General features: G+C 42.5%; 1 protein-coding gene across 1 annotated transcript in view; it reads left to right on the forward strand.

The window, feature by feature from the left end:
• Positions 1–15,769, forward strand: part of STARD13 (StAR related lipid transfer domain containing 13) — a 314,488-nt gene extending 298,719 nt beyond the window's left edge. Inside the window, exons 11-18 of the mRNA XM_082484956.1 lie at positions 504–663; positions 4,100–4,298; positions 7,360–7,567; positions 8,485–8,599; positions 9,367–9,588; positions 11,533–11,750; positions 14,847–15,023; positions 15,399–15,769. Coding sequence (XP_082341082.1) covers positions 504–663; positions 4,100–4,298; positions 7,360–7,567; positions 8,485–8,599; positions 9,367–9,588; positions 11,533–11,750; positions 14,847–15,023; positions 15,399–15,516 — 1,417 coding nt within the window. The 3' untranslated portion in view covers positions 15,517–15,769. The remainder of the gene's footprint in view (positions 1–503; positions 664–4,099; positions 4,299–7,359; positions 7,568–8,484; positions 8,600–9,366; positions 9,589–11,532; positions 11,751–14,846; positions 15,024–15,398) is intronic.
• The last annotated feature ends 564 nt before the right edge of the window (positions 15,770–16,333 follow it).

The raw sequence follows: 16,333 nt of genomic DNA on the forward strand, positions 1-16,333 counted from the left end.
AATAAATCATATAACACCAGGGATGCATATGACACATAGGGATTTCCCACCATCATTTATTACTGTAAATTGTTAGTCAATAGAAATACTAAGTCGTGTAACTGGTAGCATAAAAAATCATTCAGCATGTTAGTGGACTGAACCTCCTTTTTCTCTCAGTTACCCTCTCCACTATGCTTTGCTGTGCCATTCCTTTGAGTCCCTAATGGATGCTTTAAACCATGTTGGCTTCAGCTAGGTGACAGCTGTGTAGTAAAAGTTTTTTGTTAGAACAGATCGTTATGCTATAACTTGGAGCCAGAGGGCATCTACTTATAAAAGTTGTCAAGAAATTAATCAATTATACAAATTGTAATACAGATGTATTGTGCATTAAACATTGTTTCACCATCTTTATAAAAAAGGACGTGCCCCCAGTTACCAATTTCTGCCAGCAGTGTCACTCAGAGAGGCCATGTAAATACTCTGATATTTTCATGCAGCCTGTTCCTATTAATTTTCAGGTCTGTGCCAAAGTTCATGAAGAGGATGAAGGTCCCTGACTACAAGGACAAGAACGTCTTTGGTGTGCCTCTGATAGTTCATGTCCAGAGAACAGGACAGCCTCTTCCCCAGAGCATACAGCAAGCACTACGCTACTTACGGAACAACTGTCTAGATCAGGTATGAACTTTACTCCAGGGACTCAGTTGATTTTTTTCTGAAAAGCCACCCTAAGCAAGCAACGGTGAAGCTTTTTGTACTTAGTACCGGAATTATTTGAAGACTGTTGTATTTCATGTCAGGCCCAAATCTCCTCTGGTGATTTGAGACTTGGTGCCAGTACTAAAGATTTGCATTTTGAGATTTGTGTCCAGCTACTCTGTTGATTTCTTGTAGCTATAACACTCCTGCTGATTTGTATACAATAGCCTACCTCAAAGAATGACATGAGGTCTTCATGTCTGTTGAATCAGAGTTCAGGACTCCCAGCTTCTACCCATATCTGCATTGCTTATGCTTGACTGTTGCCACTGAGGGTTAACTGCATTCACCATTTCACAACATATTGTACAAAAGGTTTTATTTACTTAGCAAAGAAAGAAAAGTCCAAGAATAGAGAGCAAACTCAGCAAAATTCAAAGTATTCTGTTGACAAAGTCAGATACATCCAGATAGAGTTAGGTCAGCAGGGGTTCAATGCCAAAGCCATTGCGGTACGTTTCCTTTTATAGTGTTCTTAGCTGCAATAATCCAGCTGGGAGACCCTCATGCTCAAAGTATTTCAGATCTTTTGATTCCCTTTAGCTACAGAGCAGGGACATACCAATCATATTTTTACTGTTCTTCCCCTGAGGAAGAGGATATGTATCTTTATGAATACAGGAGTGGGAGAAACCCCCTGGCTGATTGAATTCAGTCCTCTACTATTATTGACCTCTTCCGTAACTGCTTTTCGATAGTTGTAAATTCAAAAGGAGCAACCAGCATTTTAGTCTGCAGGCTGCTGCTTTCCTAGCTCTGAGCGCTTGGAAAGGATGGAAGTGGTCAGTTCTGAATCTTTCCATTTTCTGATCACCATTCTGGTTGCTGTTCAGGTTATGTTGTCAGGTGACAGTCATTTTCCCCAAAATGAATGTCTAAAAATTAAATGCCTAGCTATGAATCACATCCATTTCCCTTCACAGCCAGTGGGCATACACAGGCCCTTCCTATCCTTTCTCTCTGTTGACTGTAAAGAGATTCTGTAGTGGTCAAACCTTGTGGTCTAACTCCTGGGTGTCAAAAGTGAGGTGAGTTCTGCCTACCATACGTAGCACAGGAGTTGAGGGATGGGAGGAATAGCCTGTTGGAAATGTATTAATAGAAGATGCACAGAGACAACTCTTTGCTGCCATTCAACATCTCCTGATGCCCAGCCAGCAGTCTGAGCAGCCTCCAGTTTCCCCCGGCACCTTGCTTATGTGTCTTTTCTGTGCACTGCAGAAGGCACTCTAGAGTCCAGAACAGGCATCAGAGCTTCTACTGCACGCACTTGGTAAAGTTGGGGTTGCTCTAAATCATTGTAAGGTCTGGCTCCTGGCACTGAAATGTCTAAGATGGTATGAGGAGCCTCGCCGTTATTTGTAGGATATATTATTCAGTTTCAACTTGTGAAATAGAAACTGCTTCGCCTTTGTCAACTGCATCTTTATTTCTGTCATGCATCATGTGGCTACTTGCAGGGCAGATGATCCACAGCATGAGGATAATAAAGAGATTGGGCCAGACCAACCTCTGATAAATCACTGGATTTATAGTCCCATTTCTTTTACAGAATAAGTCTGTGATATTGCAGAACAGAGCCTAAAACATCTTTTTCTATCAAGAACTCTTCTCTTTTGATTAAATATGATTTTTTTCCAAGAAAAAGGGAAATAGGAGTTCGGATAAATATCGTTAAACAAAAACAGAGATCGAGCGTAGCGGAATGATGTGCAGCAGGAGATTGCACAGGTGAGATTTGATGTCTGACCTCTCGAATCAGACTTAGCTGGAAATTTTTAAAGCTTCTTTTTACCAGCAAGGTCAGTTTCCATCAAAAGCAGAGAACCGAGCCTCTGCTCTCACACTTATCTACCACATGCCAAAACCGTATTTTTTTGATAGAATTAGCATGTGTCCTTCTGCATCTTCAGCACACATCTCTAAGAGGAAGAGGGATTTAAAAAGAAGAGAAAGGGGAAGGGAAAACCAGATGAAAAGAGCCAGATGCTCTTTCTTGTATTCTCTTGTCAGAATGAAGAGCGGAGCTTCACCTTTGAACAGAAATACAGTGCACTGGGATGTACACAGGGCACACTCCAGTTCTCTGCTTCATACACATAAATTTATTTCGTGAGCGACGCTAAGTTCATCAATAAGAAGACATAGCAGAAGAGCCGCTCACAGCCAGTCTGGTGTAGCAGTTCATCTCCATGTAAATAAATACGTCCCCTTACAGAGCTGTGGAGCATGTGATTTATGTAATTAGTGTCATTAATGTGTGAGTTAACAAAAGTCCTAAATACGGTACAGTTGAGCATGGGAGGTGTTCTAGGGAGAGCAGGGAGCTACGTGAACTCTGTGCTGGCAGAATTAAGGGGAAGGTGGCCAAAAGACATTATTTCCTTGACTTTACACATTTCTGTTGGTGGACTACAACACGCAGAAAGCTGAACTGACCACCAGCGAGACCGTAGTCATGGAGGAACAGAAGTCTGTGATTCCAAACCTGAAATGCACGTTTTTCATAGGTCTTTCTCAACATTTCACCTTTTCCCCTGCAAAACTGAAGGAAAACAGTGCTAACGCTTCCCAAATGAAACACTGTAAACTCACTTGGGAATAAATAATGTGGTTAAGGCTCAGGAATTCGCCCCGGGGGAATTCCACTGGCGAGAAGGGTGGTAAAAGGGCAGCACTGCCATGAAGGCACTCGCAGGCATCATTTCAAGAATTACCACTTCCTTTAGAATAGAGAGCAAAGACGATAAAAATGTATCTTAGTGTCACTGCTCAAGTAATCCCTCTGCGGCCCCCGCTTTCAAACTGGAATTTGGGGGAACTGTTGGTAGCAGAGAGCAGGAAGAGGAAAAAATAGATTTGGTCTTGATTTTAAAAGCTCTACCAGGATGTACTAATCTTTTGCCACAGCATTTATTACTTAGCTGAGCATAATATTTTCTTGTTAGTCTTCAAAATATATACCCAAATAAACATGAGGAACCAGATTCTCAGCTGGAGTAAATCAACAGACAGTCACCCAAGCCAAGCAAGCCACTGCTGATTTATATCAGCTGAGCGTCTTGCTTAAACTCTTCAGGCAGCAGGGAAACCACATGCACTCTGAACTCTCCCTCTAGGATGGGATACAAAGCAGCAGCATTATTAACTCTTACGGTCCCATCATGAGAGCATGGGCTTACCTACAAAGACTGCAGGCAAGTCATGACCATCACATTTGCATGTGTTTCTCTTGTTCTTGCCTAGAGTAAAATGAGCAACCCAAGCTTTGGTCATGGCTTTTTTTTTCCTAATATATATATTCTTTAAACAACTTTTTTTTTAAAAAACTCATTTCAACACGGTGCTTTTTTAGGTGGGTCTGTTTCGAAAATCCGGAGTGAAATCCCGAATCCAGGCACTACGTCAGATGAATGAGAGCTCCCCAGAAAACGTCAGCTATGAAGACCAGTCAGCATATGATGTGGCAGACATGGTAAAGCAATTTTTCAGGGACTTGCCAGAACCTCTCCTCACAAGTAAACTAGGAGAGACTTTTCTACACATCTACCAATGTAAGTTTATTATATTTTTATTATTATAATAATATTTTGTAAATAATTCTGGTATGTTAACACTGGGTGGAATTCTTTCTGCTCACCTTTTAGATGTATAAAAGAACCTCTCTGCCCTCAAAATCTTTCACTGAGAGATTTTGAGAACTGCCTAAAGGTTTCAATGTCAAAGTACTAGCAAATTTAATGGAAAGACAGTGTTCAAACCTTGAGAAGCTTTGAAAATATGAGCCTCACAATCAGAAGGAAGCCAGAAGGACAGGCTGCCATGGACATAAGAAGGGTGAAGACTCATCTTTTTTTCAGATGTCTTTAAACTGTGGGCTCGTTTCATGCAGACATGTCAATACAAATGAGTCTTCTGGGCATGGAGAAGTGGTGCTTGACCATGAGAACATGCACCTGTGTAGTCCCCTTCTTTGCTGTGACTTTTGATTATTTGCCTTTTCATTATAGTCAATAAAATGTACATGAAAGCAACAAGCTGCCTTCGTTTACATCCTCAGCTTCTATGTAAAGATCTCGTAGAGAAAGAAAAAAAAAAACAGGATTTCTTCTTTTCATTTCAGCATAAGCAGTCTTCAGCAAAATCTGAGACTGAAATGCATCAGAATGATGAAAATCCCTTTAAATCAGGAAATGACTGTGTATCTCTTCTCCAGACTGAGGGAGAAATAAACAATGAGGAAAACATTAACTCGCCAGAGGAATTAAGAGTTTTTTCCTGACAATGTCCATTATGAAGGCCAGTCAGCCAGTGCTCTGGCAGATACAGAAAAGCGTCCCCAGCCAGCCTAAGCCAAATAATTGGAAGCACTAAAGAGAAGTGTGTCTAGTCTTTTCACTTGCAGACGTTTCAGCTGCCAAAACAACAGAAAGCCATTTTTAAACACTGTATAATCCCAGTGCTAAAGAATCTAAGCTACTTCCGTGCCTCCCTTTACTGTAAAAATCTGTCTGTGGCACACAATCACTAATGGATTTAACATCACGGCGTCTGTAGCTGGTAGAGAAATGCTGTGATCCTGCACATGAGAGACAGCACCGCAAATAGATTTAGTGGATTTGGTCATACATGATGTCTTAGGACACAAGTAAACTGAAACAGTTTGTGTGTAGCCCTGGGCCATCGTTTCCCCCTCTTCTTTCCTGCTCACAAGTTGCAGGTCTTGTCTGCCTACGCGCAAATCAGTCAGCTTGTTCAGAAAAGCAACAGAAATTCCTGATGCTAATAAAATGGCAATCACAATTGTTTCCATCAGTGACGCGGCCGAGGAGAAGATTATCCACTAGAAGGACATGTTCTACATGTCCTTGGAAACAAATCGCCTTTAAACTATCGCTTGATGAAAATTGGTAATATGTCCTATGTTGCCATAGGAGAGACTGCAAGTAAACCCCTTCCCTTGCCAAAGGAAGAGAAACATGGCAGATCTCAACGTCATTGGCATTATTTGGTCTGTAGCCAGAAAGAATCCCCATCTCCAAGTCGGGAGCCTGCCATTAGGATTCACAACAGCCACAAGGCTGAATGGTGAAACATTGGTAGCAGCCAACAAAATAATGCTGTAAAAAGGGGCACGGGCTGACTCTGTAACCCTACACGGAGCTGCAGTGGGAAGTCTGAAGAACTCTTCTTTACACTGATCGGAGAGGGAAGAAAAAAAAGGCACTAGGAAAGTTTTTCTTGAACTGCACCAGTAAGAGTTGAGGATGGGTCTTTTTAAACCAAGGTGGGAACAAGAAAGATGGGCCCTGTAGACACTGGAGACCAATGCTTGGATGAAGAATGAGTAGCAGTGGGGTTTTTTTTCCATGTAACCAACAACAAATATATTTTTCTGTTTTAGACGGTACTGACAAAACTCCTTTCACAGAAAGAAAAATGTTGCAAATTGCTGGGATACCAACTGTATTTCATAATGTCTGCAATTAAGTAAATCTGTAGCTGGGAGTTTTTCTTCCCCTTCATCCTGTTTAACAAATTACTAATGTGAAGTTAGGAAGGATTTTTCCTCTCTTAGTGTATTGGCAAGGGATTTCTGATTTTCTGGGACTTGCTGAAGATCTTTTTCATATATCCAGGAACTTTTTCATATATCCAGAATGGCTTGGTATGCTGTAACGCAGAGGACTGTGGATGAGATGATTAGTGTAGTAGTCTCTATGGCATAGCATTGATGAAACTTTCTCCATTTCCCTAAACCTCTCAGTTGCCTAATGTTAACCTATGACTTGAAGGACTGGCTGGTCGTCTTCTCTGTGCATCAGACCCACCAGTGCAACAGTACAGGTGAGGGAGTACCAGGAGGCTACACGGGGAGAAAAGACATAATGCATGGATTTAGCAAAGGCTCCTCTGACTTCTCAGAAAGACCCGGCCTTGCTGCTTCTAGAAAACTGAACTGTGTTCAGTTTGTCATTCATGTCTGAAAGCTTTTAAAATAAAGTGCTTGTACAAGGCTAGCGGGCAAAACTTAAAAGCTGGCTGTTCCCTGTACTGTAAATCTACTTTTGTTCTTCTTCCGTTTGATTATATAGAGCGTATGTAATACCCAGAGGAGGGCTCCAAGTCCAAACTGAGAAAACTTATGGTAGTTTCAGAAATTAATCTGTCTGAGATGCTATTTAAGCATATCCATTACCGCTTTCATTAAACTCTCTTTATGGTTTAGGACACAAGTGTAAGTATTTTCCCAAAGCTTCTCTAAGACTTTTGAACTGTCTTCCCAGGGGACAAAAGAAACCAGAAAAATACCATTTAAAGACAGGAGTACTGAGTACTACTCTCCCTTCATAAACTTTAAATGAAGTTCAGTCTTTTTCTTGGGGAAGAAACGAGCAGGGACATGCCATACTGTGGCTGGCGAGCTGTGCTCGATGGAGGAGCAACTACTACAGCCCTCCAACAACCAGCTGGTCTTCGCCCCTTCATCCCCTGTCATCTGCCTCTTCAGAAAGCCCTTCCCAGAGTGTGAATGCCTGTGCTAACTCTGTCTTGTTCCTGGCTCCTTATCTGATCTTACAATTGACCCCCTTGAACTCCCTTGCTTTTCCTCAGACGTCCCCAAGGAGCAGCGGCTGCAGGCGGTGCAGGCAGCCATCATGCTGATGTCCGACGAGAACCGGGAGGTTTTGCAGACTCTGCTGTGCTTCCTGAGCGACGTCACCTCGGTGGAGGAGAATCAGATGACGCCTATGAACATAGCTGTTTGTCTGGCCCCTTCCCTCTTCCATCTCAATATAGTGAAGAAAGAAAGCTCACCGAGGTAAGTTTCTTCTCAACACTATAGTCATATCCTTAATGCAAAATGATGCTTTCAGTGTTTCTAAAGGTACGCAGGATAAAATTTTCCAAAGCATCTGCTTTCCGGCACGTTACACAGGGCATGGCTTCAGTGAGAGGGGAAAGCCCGTGCTGCAGAGCCAGAAGCATACTAGTACGTGCACAGAAAGTGTTTTCACAAGCCCAGTAGGTGTTTCTGGCTGGCTGTTGTGAAGACGCAGTGCCTGCTTTCTATGGGAAATTTCAGTGGGGCACTAGTGAGTTTTGCATAAGTAATGTTGGCTTCTGTGAAGGGAAAGGACCTGATTTTGCTCCGACTGAAGTCAAAGATTGACCATGTTTTAAAGGATTTTAATACGTAGATTTTCAGTGATTGGTTTTTCACTCTGTATTTTCTGGCTACATTCTGCCACTTGGGAAACCGAGTTTATTTCAGGCCACGCTAAGATGGTGTGTAACATGGCGAATGTAGACTAACCAGGGCATAGACCCTCTTAAACATTAGTGGTCCCAACTTGACGTCCCTTGACACTTTTTCCCCCCCATCTGGTTCAGAATACAGAGATTCTTGGCTATGTACCTGTATAACCAGTGTCTGAGCAAGCACTTTAAGCAGTAACAACATAAACCACTGTACATTATGTCTGTTAGAAATCCATTTCAAAATGTACAACACCTAATGCAGGACATGCATAACCTTTCCTGCTTTTACCTTTGGCTCAACAATAGTTTAGGTAAACATTTTGCCTTTAAAAAAGGCCCAACGGTCTGAGCAATCTTTGTGATAAACAAAAACTAAAGATAGGCTTTTCTCACTGGTGTTCTGAACATCCTGCTGCTGTTTGCTTTCATATTAAGAGATTCAGCGCTTTTTACCTGAGACACTGAATTCAATTACAGAGTAATACAGAAAAAATATGCAACAGGGAAGCCAGATCAGAAGGACCTCAGTGAAAACCTGGCAGCTACTCAGGGACTTGCTCACATGATAATGGAATGCAACAAACTTTTTGAGGTGAGTGAGAGACTCAAACGGCATTATTCATGGCCACATAATGCAGCATCCTTTGAAGTATTTATGTTTATGCTTACATTTTCTGTCTTGCATTAGCTCAGAGGTTGATGGTCCCTCACTTATTTGTAAACTTGCTCTATCTAAAGTTTATTTATCTCATTTCTTTATGACTGTTCCCTTCTAGCATTCAAAGACGCAACTATTAAAAATGCAGAGTGGCAGTTTTCAACCCAAATTACTGGATTAGGAAATCTTAGTCTAATTAAAATAAAAATCTGCTGGTTTAACGTTTCGTATTATTAGAATGCTTTTAGCGCCTCAATTAAAACTTATTCATCTCAAAAAGAAGAGCCAATATACTTTATTTCTTTGTGTCATGCAATAAAGTTAAAATTACATCAGGGATGCAATCTCCCTGCATCTTTCACTGCAGGTGGAGGAGGGATAATGCTCATATCTCCCTTCCCCAAAAGCACAAGGCAACTTTTCTGGGGGCTAGAGGAGTAACACAGCTGTGTTGGCATACAGTTTACCAGTCTAATATGGTTCTGCATGAGTCGTGCTATTCTGAGCCATGGCCTGTTTCATTACACTACTTTGATTTCTCATCATAAGAAGCAAAGACAGAAATAAGTATCCATTTTACAGCTCGTAGGCTCACTGCAATTGGATGCTGAATGGTCCATCAGCCTAGAAACACATTGCCTTGAGGAAAAGTTCTCAGCATGAGGTTTTCCCTGTATGTTTTCCCCACTTCTGTGGCACAGGTCCCTCATGAGATGGTCACCCAGTCCCGAAACTCCTACATTGATGCAGAAGTGCATTCGCCCACCCTGGACGAGCTCGGGAAACAAGTGGATGAGGAAGGGGGGAACTATCAGATGTACCTGGAAAGTCTCATGCAGAATCTCCAGAAAGAAGCAAAAGAGAAATTCAAAGGATGGGTCACATGTTCCAGTATAGAGAACGCAGAACTCGCCTACAAAAAGGTAATTTGGGAAGACGTGGAAGAAGCAAGTAAAGAAACCAAAGCAAAATACAGCCTAACTGTGGGACACCCTGGCTTGTTGCATGGCTTCTGTCTGGGGAGGCACATGATTTTTTTTTTTAAAAGACTTCTAAAAGCAGTTAAAAATGCAATATAATAATGAGGTTCCAGAAAAGGGCACACAAAGCAAGCTAAGGTCTCCAAAATGGATAAAGTGAGTGATACAGTAAACAATGCAACCAGAGCACAAGCTGAGACTTTAAACAACAGATAACATTGCCTGGGTAAGCTCTTGGACTGGGGGACGGGCAAAGTTTCGGACCATCTCCTGTTGTTTGCCAGCAGTTTGGAGAACACAGCCAGAACACAGGTATTAAAAAAAACTTCTTCAGGCTGCCCACTGCTTTCCTTAGCCAGGACAGCCCCATTGCCAGTTTTATCCCTCATCTTCTTCTCCTTGTTTCCAGTGGATTTTTGACATCTGCAACCTTTACCAAAATTTCTGAAGTTGTTCCAGGCTCTGTCACTTCTGCAGGGAAATCCAGAGCGCTGCAGCCAGGAGGAGCGGGGTTCAGAGCTGCTGGAAATGCAATGGCAAAACCAGCAGCTGCTAGTGAGAGGAGGAGGGGGATTAGGGATGAGGGACACTAGTTAGTCAGGGGAATGGCACTGGGAGGCGTGGGGGATCTGGATGGTGAGGGGTCAGGGGTCCTTAGGGGCCGGAGGCAGCATTACCCCTATTTGGGCAGTCACAACCCCCCTGTCAGGGTAAAGAAATCACAGTTGCTCTGGTTTGTAGCCAGCTTCTATGAGTGACCTCTCCAGGGAGGGACTGCAGGAGGTTGGGGAGGGAATACCAGGGCTCAGGTGGGAGTAGGATGTGTGAGAGGGGAGGGAGTGAATAGGGGTATGCACAGGTCTGGGGTCAAGGGCATGTGAGACTACAGCGGGGATTGGGAGCTCCTGAGGCTCTAGGGCAGGAGGACTGGGGCAGTGAGAGTTTTGGGGAGGAGGAATTAAACTACATAGAATAATTTAAGGTGGGAGTTGGGTTTCTGGGGACACAATCTTGGGTCTGTGGGAGGTGCTGGAGGTTTCTGGAGCGCTAGCGTTGGTATGTGAGGATACCAGGGTAGGGAGGGGTGAGAAAAGCAGGGCTTGCAAGATCCAGTGCTTACATTTAACGTGTTTGCTGCCTGAAATATGACAGCCCTAAACCCGTGCAGGTATGCTGTACGTGTGGAATTTAGGATATTCATCTTTTACGTAGCCTGGCACTTTCCACTGCCCTTGTTGCGTGCCGTGGAGGTGTAATAAGTGACAGGAGCTGTGAGCCGGGAAGAGTTAGCAAGCAGTTTGTGTGTTCCTTCTTTGAAAGGTATTTTCCCAATGCTTCCCTTGCAGCTGTTTTGAGGAGCAAACATCTGTGTATCTGGCACATAAGTGAATCGACATGTGTTCTGCTCTTCCGCCAATTAACCAGGAGAGTTAATTGACCCTCAGTCCCAGCTAGTGCATCAGGTTGCCTAAGGTGGTAGCTTTATTTCAGCCCGGGGTTTTGGTCTCTCCTTTCATCTGTTTTTACTTCTACACACAGACGTATTCTTCATTACAGTTAGGATGCTTGGGGTTGAAAAAGTGTCTGTCACACCAGAAATAATACAGCAACTCCACTGGCGCTATGGGAACTGGTCCCGATTTACACTGGCGTGAGAGCAGAAGTAATGTATCACTTCAGTTTTCCATCCGAGACCCGTATGTATATGTTTTCGCATACAGAAAAGCAGCAGCAGCAATAGCAGTAATAGCGATGGTTAGCAGGGAAATATGCATGCTCTTAAGCTAAAGCCAGATAGCCATACCAAGATTCTGTCATCAGTTATCCTCTGCTGAACATATGCAGTATAGATCATGGGCTTTTATGTTCTTTGTTACTTTGCTCCAGGTTGGGGATGGGAACCCCCTAAGGCTTTGGAAAGCCTCGGTGGAAGTTGAAGCCCCCCCATCAGTTGTCCTGAACCGAGTGCTGAGAGAACGTCACCTCTGGGACGAGGACTTCTTGCAGTGGAAGGTGGTCGAGAGCCTGGACAAGCAGACAGAAGTTTACCAGTACGTTTTGAACAGCATGGCTCCTCACCCCGTCCGGGACTTTGTTGTTCTAAGGTAAGCTAAGGGCAGTTCTCCAGTACCTTTGCTTCCCGCAGTGCATCCAAGGAAGATCTAGTCTTATCTCGGCCTTCACATCTGTGCTTCGAGAACTCTACTTCTGGGCAGCAGCGCTGATTTCTCAAACTGAAGTAAAATTGTACACCTAGAGCATGCTGACCTTTTCTCTGATGTAATTTGAGCAGCACGTACTCCTGAGGCCATAAATATCATTTCTTCCTTAGAACAGATGTCTGATAATAGCTGCTGTTCTCTCTTAGCTTTGTTTGTTGTCAAAACAGTGCAAATAGAACCCAATTGTTTTTTACACTGCTTTTGCTGTTCTCTGGGGAATGTTTGATGTTTAAGAGCCAAATGTTTAGCAGAGAAGATAGTGATGCTTTTAAGCTAAGGTTGTTATACGGTGTCTATATAAGTTGTTATTTGAGATTTGCAGTTGGAGCCTTTGTAGACCAAGAAATGCTAACCCATAAAAATCCTAGTGTGGAAATGAACAGAAAGGGGCAGTAGATATGTATTCTGACTGTCTTCTAGGGGATGACATCTCTCAAATAAATGTATAGCTCTGTATCAATATTCCAAATTCAATCCCCGTTCTGCCATTGTCTGTCTGCCTGTACAGAACGGATTAAAAACAATTCCTCTTATGTATGTTCTGCCTTTGAAATCCTGGCCCTTTGCTTGCTAGGAGCTATTGTGGAGCTGCTGACATATTTCACTTACAGGGTCATTTCTACAGTTATTTATTTCAGGATGATTTTGTGCATTCCCATTCTTGGTCTCTGCTTTCTTTGATTGAAACGATGTGCCAGAGAAATACTAAGCAGTTTTGACAAAGGAAATAGTCCAGTGAGTCAGAATTGCATTAGAAGAAACAAAGATTGAAGGAAAAAGATGAGCCCAATAAAATATAATTATAATAGTACATTCCTTTTATGAACTTCAGTATTCTCTTGGAGAATGATAACATGCAGATATTGTCAGTATGAGGGAAGAATTATTGGAACTCTTAGGGGAAGATTGAAAAAATATTTTCTGTAAGTTCTTCATAATGTTAAAACACCAGTCTTCCCATTACTTTGCCTTCCCACAGTACACTGGGCTAAATTAAATATTTTGTAATTAATTTTCTTATATAATATTATTGTCTTAAACCAGTGATGAATTTGACCCTCTGCATAGCACCAAGAAGATTGTCTGAGAGCAGCGGGGAGGTTTTGATGACCATAATCCTGTCCTCTTATTTGCCACTTACTTCGCTGTTAGGTTTCATGGTGGTTTATGTTCTTTAAAGACCTGCTGTGCAGTCACATCAGTTAAAGACAAATCTTACCAATGAGTTCTCATTCTTTTCACTAACCCAGGCAGAATCACCCCCAAGGACTGAAATACATATCATAAAACTGAGTCCTGGTGGGTTTTTAAGTGCTGAAAACAGCCATCAGGCAGATCTGTCAGATTCTGTTGTTTATTGCTTTTGATTTATATCATTAAATCTAGAGCAAGGTTAGCCAGCGATATCGCGGTCAATTTGATACCTTATGATTGGTGGGAAGTGAACAGTGAAATTATAATTCACCTCTGGGGACATGAATAAATATATTTTAACAGACAGCAATTTTCTCCTTCCCAATCAAACTTTTGGCTGTGGAAGGATAAGCTTAGTTTTTTTTGGTTTGGTTTTTTTTTTCCCCCCCCTTCAATTTGACAGTCATAACAAGGGGATTAGGGTCCCTTGAGAAGGCTCTAATGGTAAGAGGATAGGGTCAATGTTTCATATGCCTGGGATCTGATGCAGCTGTCAGCTGCCCTGCACAGGCATCACTTTTCATTAAAGAATCCTCAAATGTTTAGTGTTCATTAAGTATCACAGCATCTCCGCTAGTTAGGTGCCATGCCTGTTTTTACTACTGTAAAATATTTAGAGAAGGACAGAAACTGGCCCACATCTGTATAACCGGGAATAGAAATCATAAGTCTTCTGCAGTCTCCGGGATACATAGTTTTCCATTTCACAAATGGCCCAAGTAAGTGCCTCGTAGTTACCAAATGATACGGTTACATCTAAGCACTGTGCAGGCATTCAGAATAGATGGTTCAGCATTTTACAGTAGATCTGAGGTGTGATTTCCTACTCTTCATATGTTTCATCTGCCAAGATATCTCATCATTTTTATTAATGCACAGACACGTGTAAAGCCTTCTGAAACCAGTATCATCCTACAGTGTCTTGCATAAGAGCTCGATTTCACATAGGAAAAATGCAGGATGTTAAAATTGCCTGCTGAGGTCCAAAATCTAACAGTCCTTGGAAAGCAGCTTACCTGCTAAAACATGATACTTCCCAAGGTAGCATAATCCCTGTCTCAGACAGTCCATGGCAAGATGATGCACATTACACAGCACAGTGGGAACTTCTCATTTCTTCCCACAGCATAGAAAAGAGCAGAGGAGAAAGACACGAGACACCAGAATACATAGAGAATGCTTACAGAACAAGAAAGAAACATCAAGTATTAAAGTCTAGGGCTCCTGAACTTGGTGGAAAACTTCTGCAGCATGTAAGAGAGGCTTGAAACTTGGGAGAGGGAAAAAATGAACGGACGTTTTGTTTTTAATTCAGATGCCCTTGAAACATGTTCTGGGGGATTCAGAAGTCAATGTGGGTAGTAGTGAGGATTTCTGCTGTGCTAAACTGTATTTGTTGTTCTGTATGTCTGCATGGGTGCAACGCAACATTTCAGCCTTTGCTGGATGGCTTATGCTCACTTTTTCTCCTTTCCAAAACTTCTGTCTGTCTGCAAAAGGCTGTATCATGGCCTGTAAGGCATAATGCTTACAAAACACTCGTGTGGAGAAGCCAAACTTCTCTACCTGGAGCCTGCAACAGCACGGATGGGTATTCCACATCATGGTTAGACTCCCAACTGGGGAACACGAAACTCCTCCAGGGCCTCCTGGGACGGTCCAGTGGCATCGCAGGCAACAATAAGGATAGGCAGACAAACAAACTGTATCTTTAATTCTGGTTCTTACTTGTGTGCCCAAAAGTTTCGTTACTAAAGTGATTCCATCTCCAATGTGTTGCTGCAGGACATGGAGGACGGATTTGCCAAAGGGGATGTGCATGCTGGTTGCCATCTCTGTGGAGCACGAAGAGGCTCCTCTTATGGGAGCTGTGCGCGCCATCGTGATGGACTCTCAGTATTTGATAGAGCCTTGTGGCTCAGGAAAAGCCAGGTTGACCCACATCTGCAGAATTGACCTAAAGTAAGTATCCCACCTGCAAAAAGCAGATGTCCATTCAGCAGGGCAAAAACCTCCAGCTCAGGGAGGGGAGGTGTTGGGAACAGAGGACACGGTCAATGTAGCTTTGCTGCTTTGGAGTTTTCTGCAGCCTTTTCTATTCACCAAGCTCATTTCTCGGCCCAGCGTCTACTGCTGTTATGATGTGATCATAGAAATAAAATCTGCTTACTTGATTACTGCAAGGGAGAACTTCAGAGTACGCTTACAATGACAAGTATTTGAAGTCCCCACCACCACCACGGGCGGTGGGGAGTAGGACGCATGGCAAGCTCGTTCCTGCGGGGCACATTTCTTGAGTATTTGAGTTTCTCAATAATTCTCTTTCCATTTCTTCAGAGGACATTCCCCAGAGTGGTACAACAAAGGCTTTGGACATCTGTGTGCAGCAGAAGTTGCCAGGATCAGAAACTCATTTCAGCCTCTGATTGCTGAGGGACCAGAAACAAAAATCTGAGGAAGTGTTCCCGGGAGCGTGTGAACATAAATTGGGGTCTGGCGGGGAACAGGAAAGCTGAAAGCAAAGATCTTATTTAAGCTGCAGAACTCTGCCCAGACCTGGGTCTGTACAAAGGTGAAACGGGAATTTTATAGGAAAGCTCTTTTATTCTGGAGACTTCTCCTCCCCCCGGCACATCCCATCTGTATTAATTTCAATTATTGAAGTAAACATTTCTTCAGAGAGCTTTTATTATTACTTTAAAATCAGACTATTGCCATTAATTGTGTGTTACAGAACTCTGGTATTTAAAGGCTTCTAAGAAGCGTATTTTAATTGTAAATACATTATGTACAGTATGTATATATTTATCTATATTATATCTATATATATGTATATGTATAAATTAATTATTTTGTATATAACTCAGTGCAAATCATTTGCATCAGTCGGACCTTAAATGAATCTGTCACTTGTTTCTTAGTGTGTCACTGCTACGTAAGCTATGTTTGCTATTATCACAGGGTTACCAGGCATAATCCGTGTGATAACAGAAACGCCTGTTGTCAAATATGTTTCGTGTTTGTGTATGCTGTGAGAAGGTACCTAGAAGTAGATGTAGGAAAAATTAAAAGAACTAAGGAGGAGGGAGGCTGCTGTACGTTTGAAAATAAAGAGGAGTGGGTCCGTTTCACCAAATAAAATACACGGAAATGTAACTGAGATGATAGACATTTTGAAGGCCGTTTCTATTCAGCTGCAGAAAGTTTGTGTACAAGGTGTTGAAAACTTACCTATTGCCTTAATTAATGGTATATCTGCCGCTAGAGAACCT

The sequence above is a fragment of the Vanellus vanellus genome (genome assembly GCF_965231255.1).
Source record: "Vanellus vanellus genome assembly, chromosome: 1".
Classification (NCBI taxonomy): Eukaryota; Metazoa; Chordata; class Aves; order Charadriiformes; family Charadriidae; genus Vanellus; species Vanellus vanellus.